The sequence below is a fragment of the Brachyistius frenatus genome, unplaced genomic scaffold, assembly GCF_029030835.1.
Source record: "Brachyistius frenatus isolate BFR_SWC_R1_liver_20210118 unplaced genomic scaffold, ASM2903083v1 Contig_322, whole genome shotgun sequence".
NCBI lineage: Eukaryota > Metazoa > Chordata > Actinopteri > Embiotocidae > Brachyistius > Brachyistius frenatus.
Window position 1 is genome coordinate 54,607 of NW_027210921.1, and position 17,098 is coordinate 71,704.

The 17,098-nt window shown below is 40.3% G+C and overlaps 2 protein-coding genes across 2 annotated transcripts; one reads left to right on the top strand and one right to left on the bottom strand.

Annotated features, from left to right (window-relative positions):
- The first annotated feature begins 86 nt into the window (after nucleotides 1–86).
- Nucleotides 87–6,589, top strand: LOC138635688 (leukosialin-like). The gene is made up of 5 exons (XM_069723284.1): nucleotides 87–391; nucleotides 2,015–2,302; nucleotides 3,485–3,784; nucleotides 3,895–4,061; nucleotides 5,325–6,589. Exons 1-5 carry the CDS (start codon nucleotides 325–327, stop codon nucleotides 5,367–5,369), a joined length of 867 nt encoding a protein of 288 aa, XP_069579385.1. The 5' UTR covers nucleotides 87–324; the 3' UTR covers nucleotides 5,370–6,589.
- A 5,035-nt stretch (nucleotides 6,590–11,624) lies between these two features.
- On the bottom strand, nucleotides 11,625–13,787 carry mgst3a (microsomal glutathione S-transferase 3a). The gene is made up of 6 exons (XM_069723274.1): nucleotides 13,682–13,787; nucleotides 13,059–13,185; nucleotides 12,883–12,956; nucleotides 12,691–12,748; nucleotides 12,387–12,459; nucleotides 11,625–12,295 (listed from the first exon to the last, which is right to left on the bottom strand). The coding sequence occupies exons 2-6, from the start codon at nucleotides 13,173–13,175 to the stop codon at nucleotides 12,150–12,152; spliced, it is 468 nt and encodes a 155-aa protein (XP_069579375.1). The 5' UTR covers nucleotides 13,176–13,185; nucleotides 13,682–13,787; the 3' UTR covers nucleotides 11,625–12,149.
- Between the last annotated feature and the right edge of the window lie 3,311 nt (nucleotides 13,788–17,098).

Consider the following 17,098-nt stretch of genomic DNA (forward strand, 5'->3'; position numbering starts at 1 on the left):
TTCAGAGAATTAGATACAGAGATGAGAGAGTCTGAAAGGTCGAAACACAAAGTTGGGACGGATGAATTCCCAGCGGCATCAGTGACACATTTTGCTCTTCCGATTAAGTCACGTGTGTCTGTTTTCTGCTGCATGCAGCCCGCCGCGCGGCCCCACCCCTGCTTCTCTTCTGCCCGACTCCCTCAGGATATTTTTAGCGCTGATGATGTGCCCTGTCAAATCACGTAACGGAAACAACCTCAGAGCTACGGAACAGAGCTGCCGTGGAGAGCCCGCTCGGTCCGTTTCATTGTGATCTGAGGAGGGAAGCCCGCCGCCTATAAAATGACATTTGAAATTAATTTGCTGTTTGGCGCGTTGGTGGTCCTTACCGGCTCATCGCAGACAAGAGGTAAGGTGTCTTCCCTGGTGTGTGTGTGTGTGTGTGTGTGTGTGTGTGTGTGTGTGTGTGTGTGTGTGTGTGTGTGTGTGTGTGTGTGTGTGTGTGTGTGTGTGTGTGTGTGTGTGTGTGTCTTTGATACAAACCTGACATCCTGCTGACGTGAGTCCTTATTGGTTCAGCACATGATGCTCCAAACTGTGTATTGATCTTATTGTAGCCTAAGTTATGAGCTGCAGGATGTTGGTTGCACTTTATTATTGTAAAATTATAACTTTTTATATTTGACTCAGCACCTCAGCAGGATGTGTGTCGATCATTTTAATATTCTCTGATCAACAAGGTGAATATTCTTTCTCAACATGCTTCTCATTTTATTCTGATGTCTGCCCACCACTCTCCTGCCATTTAGAATTCAGTGTATTCCACTTTCAACTAATGCCATAGCAGCAACAGCCTACATTAGACGACTAAAAATCTATTGATCGTAGTCAATCATGGGTCCAAATAATTTTCTAAGCAAAGATGCAAAAACAAATCCGTGGCTCCAGTGTCTCATGTTGATGTTTTGTTTTTCTGTGTCTTACAGTAAAACTGAATTTTATTAGAAGGGTCTATCTCATGGACGGTCTATTTGCAATCCTACATACTACAGGACACACCCACTTTACTATATAACAGGCCACGTCACTACATGATAAAGCCCTTAAATGAATCAACCCTAACCCCTAGAGATGCTCAAATTCTCAGTCATCACGTAGTTTCTGGAGGCCAAACATAAATATTTATGTTATATGAAATAACACTTTATTAAAATGTAATATATTTTCCAGAATATTAACATTCTAAATTTTAAATTTGAGAATAATGAAATCACAATGCTTTAATCTGCATAATAGTGATTGTATTACTACAGAAATTACTCACAAATACATACACCTGCCATTTTTCTCTAAATGTTCTCTTGTCAGTGAGCCACTGCCTCGGTCTCTCATCTTAATTGGCAGCCTAAAGTCAATGATGGACACACTAACAGCACATGAACATCAGAAGGAGAGAAAAAACACATTCTTCGTAGATAAGAAGCAGGCTGTCATTTAATAAGAAATCTTAACTTGCTGTAAAACTAATATCATGAACTTTTTAGCTGCACAAAATCTACAGTTTATGGTTAGAGTTTTACAAGATTTAAGATTATCTGAGAAAATCTGAAAAAAATCTAAACCTTTCACATGTGAATCTTCCATCTGTTTACGTCCTCCTGATAAATAGCTGAGTATGTTTGGGTCAGTTGAGAAACAACAACAAGAAGATTTTGGAGTTTTTTTGCACTATTTTCTGAACTGAATGCCATATTTTGTAGAAAATAATTGTCAGATAAGAGTTGACAAATGAACTGATAATGACATAGATGGAGTGTTGGTCATGCAGACAAAACAGGTAAATTGAATAATTCTCTTTATGATCTGGGAAACTATGATTTTCTCACAATTGTACAGACAAAAGACAGATTGATAAATTGAGACAATAATCTGCATTTTAATCTATGTGATAAAAATAACTATTACCTGCATCCCTGCAGCAAAATGTGCTTTATACTGAATCAAGAACTAGGATTTCTCTTTTTATTTACAGGTCAGAGTAATGATCTGCCTCCTGTCTTCACTCCTGCTGCCTTCAGTGGAACCTCAGCATCACCTGACCTGACAGAGGATCCTGGAAATAAGGTCACACAGCGGACTCGTGATCCTGCCGGCAGGGACGAACCCTCAACTGAAACCACAACCATTCCCCAGTCAGAAGGAACAGTCCGTTCAGACACCATGACAAATGCAGTACTTAAAACCAACGGGTTCACCACAAGCTCTGCAGCACCAACATCTCAGCACACACATGTACCTGTCGTTGCGCCTACTCCTTCAGGTAATTATTTTATATGCCTCTTTTTTTTTCTTTTCTTTTTAAAAAAAAAGCTGTCTTTATCATTATCAACACAGAAATGATGGTCATCATAATTCTACAACTGTTTATCTATAATTTTCCAGTGCAGTCTCTTTACTTTGCTCAGACTACAGCCTTAAAAATACAACATGCCACATACTAAACACTGCTTATTTGCAAACACAGACTCTGCCAGCAGAATTACAGGAACACACTCCTCCACTGAAACCCCACTCGATTGGACTGATATTGAGAATGTGTCACAACCTCATTTAAAAGATTCCCTCACAGCAATCACAGCATCTACATAGTTACTTGAACTCTTTCTTCCTAGCTGTCCACAAAAGCTGTCAAACGTACTAACACATGCTGCAACTAACAATTGTTTTTATAATCGATAATAACAGATTATTTTCTCAGTTGAATAATTGTCTTTTCGACAAAACATCAGAAAATAGTAAAAGAAAAATGTCCTTCTCTGCTTCCCAATATACAAAAAAGGTGTTTTCAGATTGGATTGCACATTTTTTGTCTATAGTACCAACAGGCAGAACTTCCTACAAATTCATTTTATGATAAAAAAATATATATATATATATTTAAAAAAAAAGCAACAATCTTCACATTTCAGACACTGGGAGCAGTGGGGATTTTTATTTTCTGTTTCTTAACAACAACATCTATCGATGAGTTAATCATTGGACTTAAAGTACTAAATAGGCGGAGTACTCCTTTAATTCTATTATGGTTAAAATCCAAGTGGAAACCACAGTTTTACATTTTACAATGTCAATGAAATCTCTTAGCTCAAAGCTCAATTTGGCGGAGAAGTGAGAGAGTTGAAGTCTGTTGTTTATCTGAATGAGCCACTGCAGAAGTAGAAAGTAGCAGCAGTGAGCACAGAGTTTTATCCACCACACCACCAACATTATTGTTGATCTGAGGAAAGATGTCACCATCTCTGTTTTTCACAGGGTTTCTTGGCATTATCAGGCAGGACAGGTGGAACCTGCAGCTTTACAGTCTGCAGAGGGAGCGATCTGTTTTCATGAGCTGGGTGGTGTAGAGTTTCCTCTGGCTGCTGGTGTAGGGTCCATTTCCTTTGAAGAATTCTCTGTACTGTTTTGAATTGATACGGCACTGTGCTCACATCCCCACTTTCAGCTGCTGCAGACAGCCTTTCATCCACGCCGACTGTCCCGAGCTCCACCCCTCCAGAGCACCTCTTCACCACTGAAGGCCGAGCCCTCCTGACCGGCGTCTCTGTCACCACCTTTTCATCTCAGCTGGCTCACACAGCTCAGGATGCAAGCTCCACAGCCTCCACCACACAGCCTCACTCTGAATCTACGAACACAACCACCACACAGACCACAGGGCGCCCTCTGACCTCAGCTCCGGGTCGGGCCCCTCCTGGGCCAACACACCAGGAGGTTCCATCTGAGCTTAATGTTGGAGATGAAGGTAAGGTGATGGACAGGTGAGAGAGTTTTGTTTTCAGCCTGTTAGATCACGTCATTGTAACTTAAAACTCCACATATATTAATATCATATCCATTTCTGTGTTGTTTTAGACCTCAAGAGGTCCCACTATCGCTCAAGTTCCCCTCTGGACCCGCTGCTGGCTGGTCTGCTGTCAGTGTTCATCATCACCACGGCGATCGTCTTCGTCATTCTCTTCCTCAAGTTCCGCCAGCGGACAAACCACCCAGAGTTTCATCGGCTGCAGGATCTACCTATGGTAAGATAAATGATTAAGTAATTAAAGGGGCACTCCATCAATTTATGTTCTCCCACAAAGATCAGTTTATTTGTCCTGCAGCTCGGTATCACGCCAAAGCGTGTCATACACCTTTCGGTCCACAAGAGAATACCGTGTCAGTGTCACGTTTTGCCTCACCTATGCGTGAAAAGTACACGCATGAATTACCAGAGTCAAAGAAGGAGGTCATGTGACTGAGTAGAGAGAGTGATCAAGTTTGTGTATGACGGAGGTCAGGGGTGATTAGACAGAACAAACCCAGAATGTTCACCTGGGAGACCGGAGTTTGAGTCTGATAAGTATCTTACGTGATGTACGTAACATTACATAGATCACTCTTCTTTTCGTGCCTAGTCGAGGCAAAATGTGACACTGATACGGGATCCTCCAGGCATCACACCCTCTGGCATGACATCAGGTAGTCATGAGGCGTACACTCAGCCTAAAGATTTGTATGATGTCCTCTGGAGCTCTAAAGTTAGAGGACTTGGAAAGTGGAGGTTCAAACAAATGACCATTTATCAGGAGGGAGGGGTCCAACGAAAGACGCTATCCAGTTGTTTTATGGGAAATGTAGAATCCATTGTATTTAAAGCATTACCCATACCCGGGGACTGAAAGTCAGGATAATTCGGCCTCCGCAGTACCATTTCCAGTATATATAAAAAAAAAAATTCTTAACTTTATGGAAGTCAAAGACTAGTTTGCTATGTCTTAAATTGTGCAACCCCCCAAATCACCAAACTTCCTTCACAGATCACTGTTGGTGGTTTGAAAATCAGCCGAGAACTTGAGTGTTAAAATACCAACCCTTTTTTACAATGATGCTGAGATTATAAACAGACAAAAAAAACAAAAAACAAACAATCAGCAACAAAGAGTGTATATAATCAATAAAATCAGTTTAAACAGTTACAGACAGACAGTGGACAATTGTGAATTACATTTTTGAAGAGTCCAAGAAGTGTGAGAGTACTGAGGTTACACTGCAGCTGATTTCATATAAGTGCTGCATTTATACTGAAACGTTTTTTTCCAAAGACAGTCCTGCCACGATGTACCTGAAGGCCCAGCCAGTCACAGTATATCCTACCATATATGTATTCCTCATCTCCACTGATGTTTTTAAGTTTTATTATATTGAGATTAATAAGGCATGTGTAATTCAAGATCTCATGACCTCATAAATGAGGGCTCTAAAATCATGTACAATCATGATCCTGTTTTAATCATCTTTTCCAGGATGATCTGATGGAGGACACGCCACTCTCCAGATACACCTATTGAAGGAGGCTGCTGTCTTGTCAGTCACCTTCACCACTCAGAGATTAGAAACACCAAAGGAAAACCACTTTGGATTTGAGCCAAGCCTTTGCCTGGGAGCATCTCTTCTGATGAGTTTCCCCATGTGACTGAGGGTTTAGGGTCAGTGAGAAAAATGTTTATCAAGGATTGTTAAACTTTTAAATGAGAGGTCTCAGAGTCACTTCAGCTTTCTTCCACATTCCCTTTAAAGTTCTGGAGGCCTTCAGTCAGGTGGGAACTTCTTATTTTCTGTCTTTCCTGAGGTGAAAGCACCTCTGCACCCCCATGACTGACTCCTTATGCACAGCACTTTAATGTGGCAATAATGGTCACACTGCTCCCTAGGGGACATCTGAGGTAATGTGGCTTGAGGTTGCATGGACTCCTCCGTAACATTAGACAACCTCAGGTTATCGAGCGGGAAATAAGACAGTGGCAGACTGACTGAGGATACTAAGTGCTTTGAGACGCATAGGAAAGTTGCCAACATGCCCAAAACAATCAAGGAATATCTCTTATGTTCCCTTAGGTGACCAAATATTAGTGAAGTGCACTTTCAAACCAAATTACCAGGTTGCCCGCGTTGTCTTAAAGCCGAGGTCTTGGAGAAAGTCTACGCAAACATCACAGTAGTACAGTAGAGGCCACTTATCAGTCAATTGTACAAATTTATGAACCAAGTTAGCTCAAGTTACATGTGGAAAATATTTATTGTTGCAGCCTTTAACATGCAGTTAAACATGTTATGTGTCATCTGTTGTTGGTAGTATATGAAATTGTGAATTTGGTTGTTCTGTTTTTGATGATGAATGTTGAATCCTCCAATGAGAAGAGACTGTGCTAAACCAAATACACACTTTATATGGGTAAATTGTAAATTGTAAAGTTAAAACACACTATTGTTAATGTGTTTAAAAAAAGTAATATTTATAAAGGATGTTCACACACATACAGCCCTGGTCCGAATCATATAAATACAGATGTATAAAGTACAATTTAGAGTATCTTCAGAAATAAATACAAATGAATTAATTTTATGTGATTAAAATATTATGTTACTGAACAACAGCAACAACAAAGTTCAATTGAATTTTGTGAAATAAAAAAAATACAGACATAAAATTTATGCTGGACTAATCAATCACACATTTTTAATGATTTTTTTTCAGTTCCTCAAACAAAATAAAAACCAATAAGACTCACCTGTGTTTAATTTTCAATGTTCACATGACCTGAATTAACTAATGAATGATGGTTTTACTGCATGAAAAGGGGCTGATCGTTTCCATTTTCTTTTTCACAATGGCAAGAAGAGAGCCGATTGCTTCAGAAATGATATTATCAAAACACAATCATTAAAATTTCCAAAGACTACAAGAAATTCACAAGATTTTGAAATCCCTGTTTCAACAGTTGATTATGTTATCAAGAAGTTTCAGTCATAAGACTGTTAAGACGCCTTCAGGATGTGGCGCTAAGAAGAAACTCAGTGAGAGAAGTCTGTGAAAGTTTGTGCGGATTGTGGAAGAAACACCACGGAAGACACCTAAAGAGTTTGAGGCTGACCTGCAGCAAGTCGTGGTTTCTGCAACTAAACCAAGTAACCAAGGGCTCCATGAGCAAAGGTCAAAGAGGACACCACTGAAAGAAAGGCCCAAAAAGGTAAGACTAACGTTTGCAAAAACGCTCATAGCCAAGCCATTATCGGTCTGGGATAATATGAAACTAAAGCAGAGCTTTATGAGAATGCAGTGCATCAGTGTGTTTATAGGTGCAGAATGAAGCCAAGAACACCCCACCTACAGCAAAACCTGGAGGAGGTTCTGTCAGATCTATCGTGGGGCTGCTTTGCTGCCTCTGGAGTCACTGAATGTATCAAAGGAAGAATGAAATCAGAAGACTTCCAAGTCATTTCAGAGCAAAATGTGTAACCAAGTTTGAGCTGAAGATCTTGGGCTTTGCAGCAGGACATTGACCGGAAGCAAACATCCAGCAGCACAAAAGAATGGCTGAAAAGGAGAAATAAAAGATGGACTATTGTAAATTGGCCAGAAATGAGTCCTGGTCTAAATCCCATTGGAAACCTTGTGAGAGAGCTGAAATCTGCCACTGCAGAAACGATTCCGGCAAACTTCAAAGAGCTTGAATGCACAGCAAAGAGTGGCAGAAACCACCGGCAGACTGGACAAGAGGCTTCTACAGCACAACATGTTGTTACACGTGTTTTATACATGAAATTGTCTGCTGTGAAAAAAGGTCTGTTCAGCTTCTGTTTCACTCCACATAATTTGCTCTGGTCAAGCAAGTGCAGTGGCAAAGAGGAGTCTACAAATAATTTGCTTATTTTAAGGGAAAACTGAAGACATTTTGCAGATGTGTTTGAAGAATTCCCACTGAATAAAGGAAAACTTGATCTTAATTGTCATCTATCTCATTCCTAAATGACTCTAACAATAATAGTCCTTGTGTGGCTCAAACAACTTAAAAACAAATATGCAAATTACTCAAAAACACAAGCGTCTTTGCCATGAAATGAAAGACAGTTTTAGGTTGTTAGGTTGTTTCAATTCACGTTACATTTGCTTTTTTGAGGACATGTGTGCATTCACAATGACTATTGTGGCAACATGTAGGACTGATTACTTATTCCATGACAGACAACACAAACAAGTATATAGGATATGTTATTATACTGTTGAAATAAAAAAAATAATAACTATAAGCTGTGATAAGACAAGAAGACCGAAGTTAAATACCCCCAAGATTAGGTTCTGTCAGTATTTAGTACCCTCTGCTTGTATCTACTGAGAACATCTGAGTTCTTTCAGACCTGAATCTCAACCTCGAGTGGTGTAGTAGTTAACAGTGAGAAGATTCTAGGTTCAGTCTTGGGCCTGGGCCTTTCTGTGTGGAGTTTGCATGTTCTTCCTGAGCCTGTGTGGGTTCTCACCAGGCACTATGGCTTCCTCCTACCATCTAAACAAGTGCCCTCAGGTGTGAATGGTCTGTTTTGGTCTGCGGTGGACTGGCGACTTGTCCAGGGTATACTCTGCCTTTGCCCAAAGTGAGCTGGGATAGGCTCCAGCCCCCATGTGTCCCTGTTCAGGAAAAAGCATTGGTTTAATTGTAGTCAAGTCTCATTAAAAGGACACAAAAATCCAAATGAATGAAACGAAGACACGAAAATATAATATTAAGGAATGCATTGATAAAAACATGTTTTTAATTATATGCGGTGTTCACTGACCTTGACAGAGGAATTTAAGGGGAAAGGAAAGTGAAGGTTCTCCTACTGAACTCATGATGGTGAACTGTGTGAAGACATACAGAGGAGAGGAGGATGAACTGCATAAACTTTAGAGATCAACTCAACTTTAAATTGTTTTCTCTGTTCAGAGTATTGCTTTATCAGTCAAATACAATAATATCTAAATAAGTGCGGGAGGTTCAACTTTGAGCAAAATGCTCATGCAGTGGTGGATATGGGAGCGTAGCTCAAAACCCCTTGACGACATCAGCCACCTGAAGAACAGCGACATCTTGTGGGCTCTTAGCGTTGCTGGCAGGAATGATAATAAGTCAGCAGAAGCTATGCTTTGTGGAAGTTACATTAAAATCCACCTGTTCAAAGTCAGCAGACATTTCAATGCAGAGAAACCACTGTAGAGAAACTGATTACTGTTATATTAATGCCAGCAGGACAACTGGTACTCGGCCTCTGTTAGAGGTCAGCATGAGCAGGCCCAACACTTTTTGGGTTAGGTTAGGTTAGGTTAGGTTAGGTTAGGTTAGGTTAGGTAGTTACTTTATTAATCCCCGAGGGGAATTTTTTTTTCCGCTACAGCAGCATACAGGAAGCAATAAATAATAATATATAATAGAAAGCAATAAAATAGCAGTAAAAATATAAAATATAAAATATAAGATATAAAATATAAAATGCACAGTATATACAGTACAGTATATATCTATATATATTATATACAAACAACCAAGAACACAGACAACAGTGTTATTGTTGTGTGATGGATTTTGCCAGAGGTGAGTTATTGTACAGTCTTATTGCGGTCGGCAGGAATGATCTCCTGTATCAGGAATGATCTCCTGTATCAGGAATGATCTCCTGTATCTGTCCTTGTGACAGCGGAGCTGGAGGAGTCTTTTGGAGAACGTGCTCCGCTGTCCCTGCAGCAGGTGGTGGAGAGGGTGGTCAGGATTATCCAATATGGATAAGAGTTTGTTCAGCGTCCTCCTCTCTTGCGTCATTTGCCTTCATCTCATCTTTTGCTGCCACTGTTGTTGTTTCAAACATCATGTTAATGCTCTTATCCAGCTTTTTTACTAAAAATGATGTTGCTATTTATTTCCAAAATTTTACCAACATACTGAGGGCTAAGGAAATTACCTAGATGTTCATGTAATATGCAGAATATATATTGTTATATTATAGCAGTAGAATTGTTGTAAAAAGGATATTTCAGAAAATCTGAACATGGGAAACCTAGCCTGATTCCTCCAGCTGCGTGACATTTCTTGTCTACCACACTTCACAGAGAAATATTGTGATTTTTACTTCACGGCACATTTATCTGACTCCTTAACAGACACACTGAGTGAAGTTGTACAAAGACGTGTTGTATTAGATTTGAAAAGAACCAGTGTAGCAGAAAAATCATCTGTAATGGTTTCAAAAGATTTTGCAGTTTGAACCAATATTTTCTGTATTATATGCTGTTGAAATTAAGTGAGTAATTTAATCTTCATTAATGCTGGCTGTACTTGATGTTTCAAACTTCAATAGTGTAATATAATGTCCAAGTTAGGCTAATTGCCATCAACAGAAAAAAAAAAAAACTGCAACAACACTCACTTTAAATCTTATTGTAAATACTTCTAGGATTGCTTTGTGTGGGTTCTAATTTACAATGTTTACTTTCAATGCACTATTGTTGTATTATGGATGTAAACAAATTCAGTCGTGAAGACTTCCTTCAGAAAGTCGTGATAGTAAAACAGTAAAACAATAGAAAAGCAGAAGTTCAAAAGATGGCTTTGTTTCTCTTTTCAGTTTCACCAGAGCTGCACGTGGACTGTGGTTTTTAAACCAAATCTCAGTAGGCCTCAAAGCCTGAAGCTGATACTGAGAAAAATCTCAGCACCTGCCCTCTCCAGAGGCTCTTCCCTGGGGTCCACATGCAGATTCCCCTCTGGCACACCACCTGTCACTCCCTCAAACACTCCATCTCATTTTCTACTAAGCTCTCCACCCGGCTCTCCACCGAGCTCTCCCCCCAGCTCTCCCAGATTCTCCCCAAGCCTTCCTCCTTGGCCTCTAGTCCCAGAGGATGAACACTGGACTTGTGAGGTAGTTCATGATCAGCTCAAGTTCATCATAAGAAGGCTGCAGACAGACAGCTCCCTTCTGACAACAGAGACAGTCAACCAGCCTTGTACAACATGTCTCCCTTCAATGCCTCAGGCAGACACCAAGGGCCAACTCAGACCAACCAAAGTGGGTCAAAAACCTGCGAGCCACGATTATGGAGAGAAACGAGCAGGGTGGCAGCAGGGGATGTAAAAGACCCTCAGAATTTAACCCTCCAGCAAAGTGCTCAGTCAGAATGATGTGATGCGATTTATTATAAAGCGAGGTTATATATTGTGTATTTGTTATAAAGTGATGTGATTTATTGTGACGTGTTTTAATTTGATTTGAGGTGTTATAAATAAACGTTACGTATTGTGATGTGTTTCAATGGGATGTGACTCGAGTTGAAGACAGTTGGGACAGTGAGAAGCAGCATCGTAGGAGTTTGGTACCTGAATCTGTATTCAGTGGAGTATCATTCACATGTGCTGGAGCTTAAAAAAATGTACCGTCGTGTCTTTTTACTCACTTCTTGTTTAGCAACAGCAATAACATGCAGGTGAGCCCTGGAATGTGGTGCCGTGTCATTGTTACCTGTACAAGTCTCTTTTGTCTTGAATGGGAGTGTTCGAAGCTCAACAGCACTGCGGTGTTAGTGTACCTGTCGAAACAAGTAATGTGGACTTTGAACAGACAACCGCTCCCATTTCACACACACACACACACACACAACCTCATATTCAATGAGTGCCGCATTATACTCCTGATAAAAATGTCAAAAGATTATTTATGACTACTTTTTATTATTTATTATCAGGTTTTCATTGTGACAAACAATATCTTAAAAAAATAAAGAAGAAAGTCATAAATGGAATTACGAAGGATTTTAATTGACAAAAGCAATACATTTGACCAACCATTTTCAGTTATTTGTAAAATGTGACTTTTTCAGCCTTGCAAATGCAAAATAAGAGTCATATTCTGGCACCAAGTCTAAAAAAAAACATAAAAGGTTCATTTCCCACTGGAACTGACTTTATTATTACAGCCGCTTCCTTTTTTTAATTTTTTTATTGCAAAAATACACAATATTAAGCCTCATGTGGCCAATTAATTACAGTTTCTAAATCATTGTGGAGGTAAAAATGCTAGGGAAGACAAAGCGACAGCTCCTAGATGTAAAGGGAGTGCCGACCTGTGACTGCGCCTCATTAATGATCCTAAATGAATCAAGTTCTGCTCTGGAGAACCGATCAGATCACTTAACAACACGAACATTGCCTGACTTTACCTGTTACACCGGTTAGAGCTCAGCACACATGTCACAAAATTTACTCTATGTAAAGTGGCCATAATTATAATATGATTTGAGTGAGTCCAGCCTGGAGACCTCATTAACAACTGGAGGTTGCAGAACAGAAGGGCCTCATCCCCTGCGGCCCCGTCCAGCCCAGCAGGTGGCGGCCAAAGTTGAACGTGGTCAGAATCATCCCAAGTAAAGCCACGTTCCCAAATGCCCCCCTCATTCTTTTCTTAGGATCTGATGGAGATGAACAGCAATAAATAAAAATAGCACCGTGCTTTATGTCACAAACGGAGGTAATGTTGACTGGAAACGTGAATTTTCTTACCTCCTGTAGAGTACCCGTGTGCGTACACCTCTCTGCTGATGATCCACACAGCTCCAAGTCCACTGGTTAGACGCTGTGACACACACACACACACACACACACACACACACACACACACACACACACACACACACAGTCAAATAAAACAAGATCTGACACTTACTGCACATTCGTCTTTGAATTCCTGCATCCAATGGCCTTATCAGTTGAAACCAACAACTTTAGCTCAAATTTTGTGCTCCATATATATATGCATGTGTACAATACATGCTGATGTAGCATGACAGTGCAAAAATAAACTTACAGGACAATTGACACCACCCACAGCCAGGCAGAAAAGAAAGGCGGGGTAGAGCTCCAGACTGGTGAGAGGCGAGAGCAGCATGTTAATTTTCACCTGCTTTTGCTTTGATAACTATCAATCGTGGAAGCATGGTGTGATATCACAGTGTGTGCACACTGAGGTGGCCTTCTCCACATTTCAGTGGACACTTACGTGTTTTGGTGTGCGCGCTGGATGCAGTTGAACATGTTCCCGGTTTCCTGGTCATCGCTGTACATCTGAGGATACTGCAAGTCAAGGCAGGGCCGGTTTATTTGTAGCAGCACCTTTCAGAAAGCCACTTTAAAGTGAGGCTGCGTCCTGCCACACATTTGAACACTCCCACTCACTTTCACGTTGTACTTCTTCCGGGCTTTGCCTACTTTCATGGCCAGATGTCCAATCATGACCATACTGGCAACTCCAGTTAGCACCACATATCCATACTCCTTGGAAAGCACAACCATTCTGACAAACCTGGAAGAGGACAGCCGATTAGTTCTCCAGCCCTAACCCACAACATCCTGTCACATTAAGTGCATACAGAGCTGTGGAGCATCTTATTCAGGTTCCCATTAGGTGCTATATAGACCTAGGGAGCATCTGAATGACTTATACAAGTTCTGGTTACTCCACATTAAAGTGCATGTGTCATGTCTGCGTTTTCGAAAGTAACTTTTAATTTTTCTAAGAAAGGCAATGGGGGTTCGTTTCCGGGTTCAACATCATAGAAAGAGACACATTTTCAAGCCTACTGTCCAACAAATGACTTCTACATCGGACAAAAAGGAGAAAGCAAAGGTTTTCAAAGAAAGCGAGGCGGTCAAACCAACACCGTAGCAGCGCAAGGACGCCTTTGGAGACGGAAGGTCAACAGAGGACTCCGGCAGCGCCGTCATTGGCCAGATTAAGTTTTAAAGCGTGCACATCGAAATAAAAGTCGCAGCACTCACAAAAAAAAAAATCGTTTTACCTCAAAGGTGAACGCTGAGACGAAAGCTGCAACACAGGTGGAGACGCAGCAGACGAGGCGATCACGCTGAAGTTTCCGACTCGACTGCGTCCTTGTGCGTAAGGTTTACGTAACGCAGAGACACAGGGAGGGAGGGAGGGAGGGAGTGGTGGAAGCCTCCAATGATTGTCTATCTTTCTTTTCTTTTCTTTTCTTTTTTTTTTTTCAGTTTTAATGTTAATATAGGTTGGCGTTAGGTTGGCAGTGGGTTCTGTCCTTCCCTCTTTGCCCACACATGAACGTAAAACAACCCCGACCCAGTCGTTGTCTGTAACACTTCCCGGTTGACAACTGGTTAACCTGCTCCGTAACGCCGTGACATCTACCATGTCCCTGATATCAGCGGTTTATCTGGCCACTGCAGTTAAACTGCTCCACGGGGACATTTCACCAAATTGTTAATTCCACCAATTCCACTTCCACCTCCACGCGCCGTGGAGGTAAATTACCTCCAGGTAAATTGCGCTTCCACATTGTGTACGCGCGTTACCGTTGGCAACGTGCTCCCTGTTGTTGAAGAGCAGGAACAAACTACTTTTTTTTTTAGAAACTAAAACTTTACACATACTCTTCTGTATTTAAGATGTGTTTTGACTCCTTTGCATTTATTTCTTACTGCTTTTATTTACTTTACTGGCAAATAACCGAATACATGCTCCACAGCACTAAATTACCTTTTAAAGTATTGTAGGCTAAACATTAGAAATATGTAAATACATTATTGCATTTGCTCCACCTCAACCTGCAAGGCTACTTACAAAACCATGAATAGTAATAATAAACCAATGATCTATGACAAATAAAGATAGAACACTTATGCATGGGTATTTTTCTCCAATATGAGTACTTTTACTTTTGATATTTAAGACATATTTTAAGTATCAATACAAGTAGTAGTACAATACAAATAGTAATAATCAATGCAGGACTTTCACTTGCAAAAAAAAGCAAAGAAAACCAGAGTCATTGCTGCAAATCTGAATTTGTTTTGGGGGTTTATTGGAGTTTTATAATTCATTGGTTTACTTTCTTTAATTTAATATTTACAGCTCACTATCTAAAACTATTAAGAACCAGTAGTATACAAATACAGCTTGTCTGCAACGGACAAGCAGTGATTTCTCAGAGAACTTTCCTTGAAAAGAAAAAGATGTTTAATCTTCTGAGTTGCAGAGAAGACTTGCCTTGAAAGGATGATGTGACTGGCTGTTCACCTCTCCCTCTCGGGTTTCTTATACAGCCTGAACTGAAAAGCAGAGTTTGCTCTCTCTGTGATACGGTTTCCATTTATGTTACAACTTTTACTTCCGAGTTAATCCTGTTTTAATACAGACATTTTGACACAGCATAACAGGCACAGGTGCAAGTCTGATCAGTGATGGCTCCATTCTTTTGAAGTGCCCCAGTATAAGCCATGTCTGTGAGTCAGTGCAAAATAACACGCTCTGATCCAGAGCCCGCCAGACCCTTTTGTTTTCCTTTTGGAGGATGGAGTGCAGCCAAATAACCTGCAGTCTGGTGAGGTGAAGAGATATCTGACAGGACAGGGTTTCCTGTATCACATGTGAAGCCAAGGTGAGGTATATGCAAACCCCTGTTAGTGCTGTCATTTCTTCAACAGACTCCTACTACAGTTTGAGCTGCTAACATGGGACTAAATTCAGAAAAGCATTTCAGATATTGCCATATTACAACGTGATATGATTAAAAGTAATTGGGTGCTCCAGTGAAGCTATTTCATGTCTTCTGACCTACTCTCAAAATAGATCAACTTGCATGGCAGTTATGACAAAAACCGTTTTTATGGCTGTAGATAGGGCTAAATATGAGGACAAGTTCCTTTTAACAACATTACATCAACATGTAAGTAAAAGGACTAAAAATGATTACAAACACAAGTTAATTTAAAGCTCTTTTTTTTTTTTTTTTTACAATATGCTTTGCTTTACTTGTCAATATTTTGCTTTTTTTTTTTTTTGGTCATGTCATGCTCTGTAGAATGACAGTGCAAAAATATTTGTAAGTGAATCAAACAGTAAGGAGGGCATGATCGTATATGCTCCCAGGTCCCAGGGAAACAAATGTGACCAGAGGAAGATAAGGGAGAGATTATGGTGTAGTAGGAACAACATGAAGCCTGTAGTTTGAAGAGTCTTGTCTGATGGTGGAGGAGACACAAAGGAAAACCTCATTTTATCTTTTATATTCTAAATAATTGCTACATATTGGTAGATGAGAAGAGTATTTTTAGAACATCTTGAGGCTCTCATGTCTAAAACTAACTAGCTTCAATGCTGCAGAAATTTTTCTGTACCCTTCTCCAGATCTGTGCCTCGATACAATCCTGTCTCGGAGGTCTACAGACAATTCTTTGGACTTCATGGCTTGGTTTGTGCTCTGACATGCACTGTCAACTGTGGGACCTTATATAGACGGTGTGTGTGTCTTTCCAAATCATGTCCCATCAACTGAATGTACCACAGGTGGACTCCAATCAAGTTGTAGAAACATCTCAAGGATGATCAGTGGAAACAGGATGCACCTGAGCAAAATTCTTTCATATTTTATTTTTAATAGATTTGCTAAATTTTCAACAAAAAAAAAAAAACGTTTTTCACATTGTCGTTATGGGGTATTGTGTGTAGAATTTTGAGGAAAAAAATGTATTTAATCCATTTTGGAATAAAGCTGTAACATAACAAAATGTGGAAAAAGTGAAGCGCTGTGAATACTTTTCAGATGCAGTGTAATCTGTATATCTTCTCATTAAGTCAGAGACTCTCTCCTTTAATACTGCAACATTCCTTCAAATTCAAGTATTGTTTGTGTCAAAAGCCATTATTTTATATATTTCCCAAATTCCAACCTGACATATGTGGTATTTTTTTTTGAGAATTTGGGATTTCCTTCTGAATCTAGGAACAAAATTTCAGGATTTGAACAATGTTTGTCTGAGCTAAGAGCTCCAGCTCGTTCTACGTTTGTGCTTAATGTGTCATCAAAATCAGTGAAGATAGATTGGGACAGCCGTGTGGGCAATACTTAGCAGCCTGGCTGCAGACCATGCATCGGTGAAGACAGTAAATAAAGAAGACATCTGCATGGCTGCTGACTTCACAAAAACATTACCGAGTGTTCGTCACTAGATGTCCTCATAAAGTCACAGGAGGTCCCTGACACTAAACAGCTGTGTGGATTAGTTCAGTCCACATGGATGGAAGTGTGAAAAGGCATTAGGTTGAACGCAGGCCTCCTGCTCTGACACAGCCTCGGGGTAAATACAGGAAGAGGCTTCTGTGCGTGTGAGATGAGGAGAGGGTGAGCCCGGTCAGTCAGTCAAACAGCAGCTTGTTGACTATCGGCTCAGGGTAGTTTCTC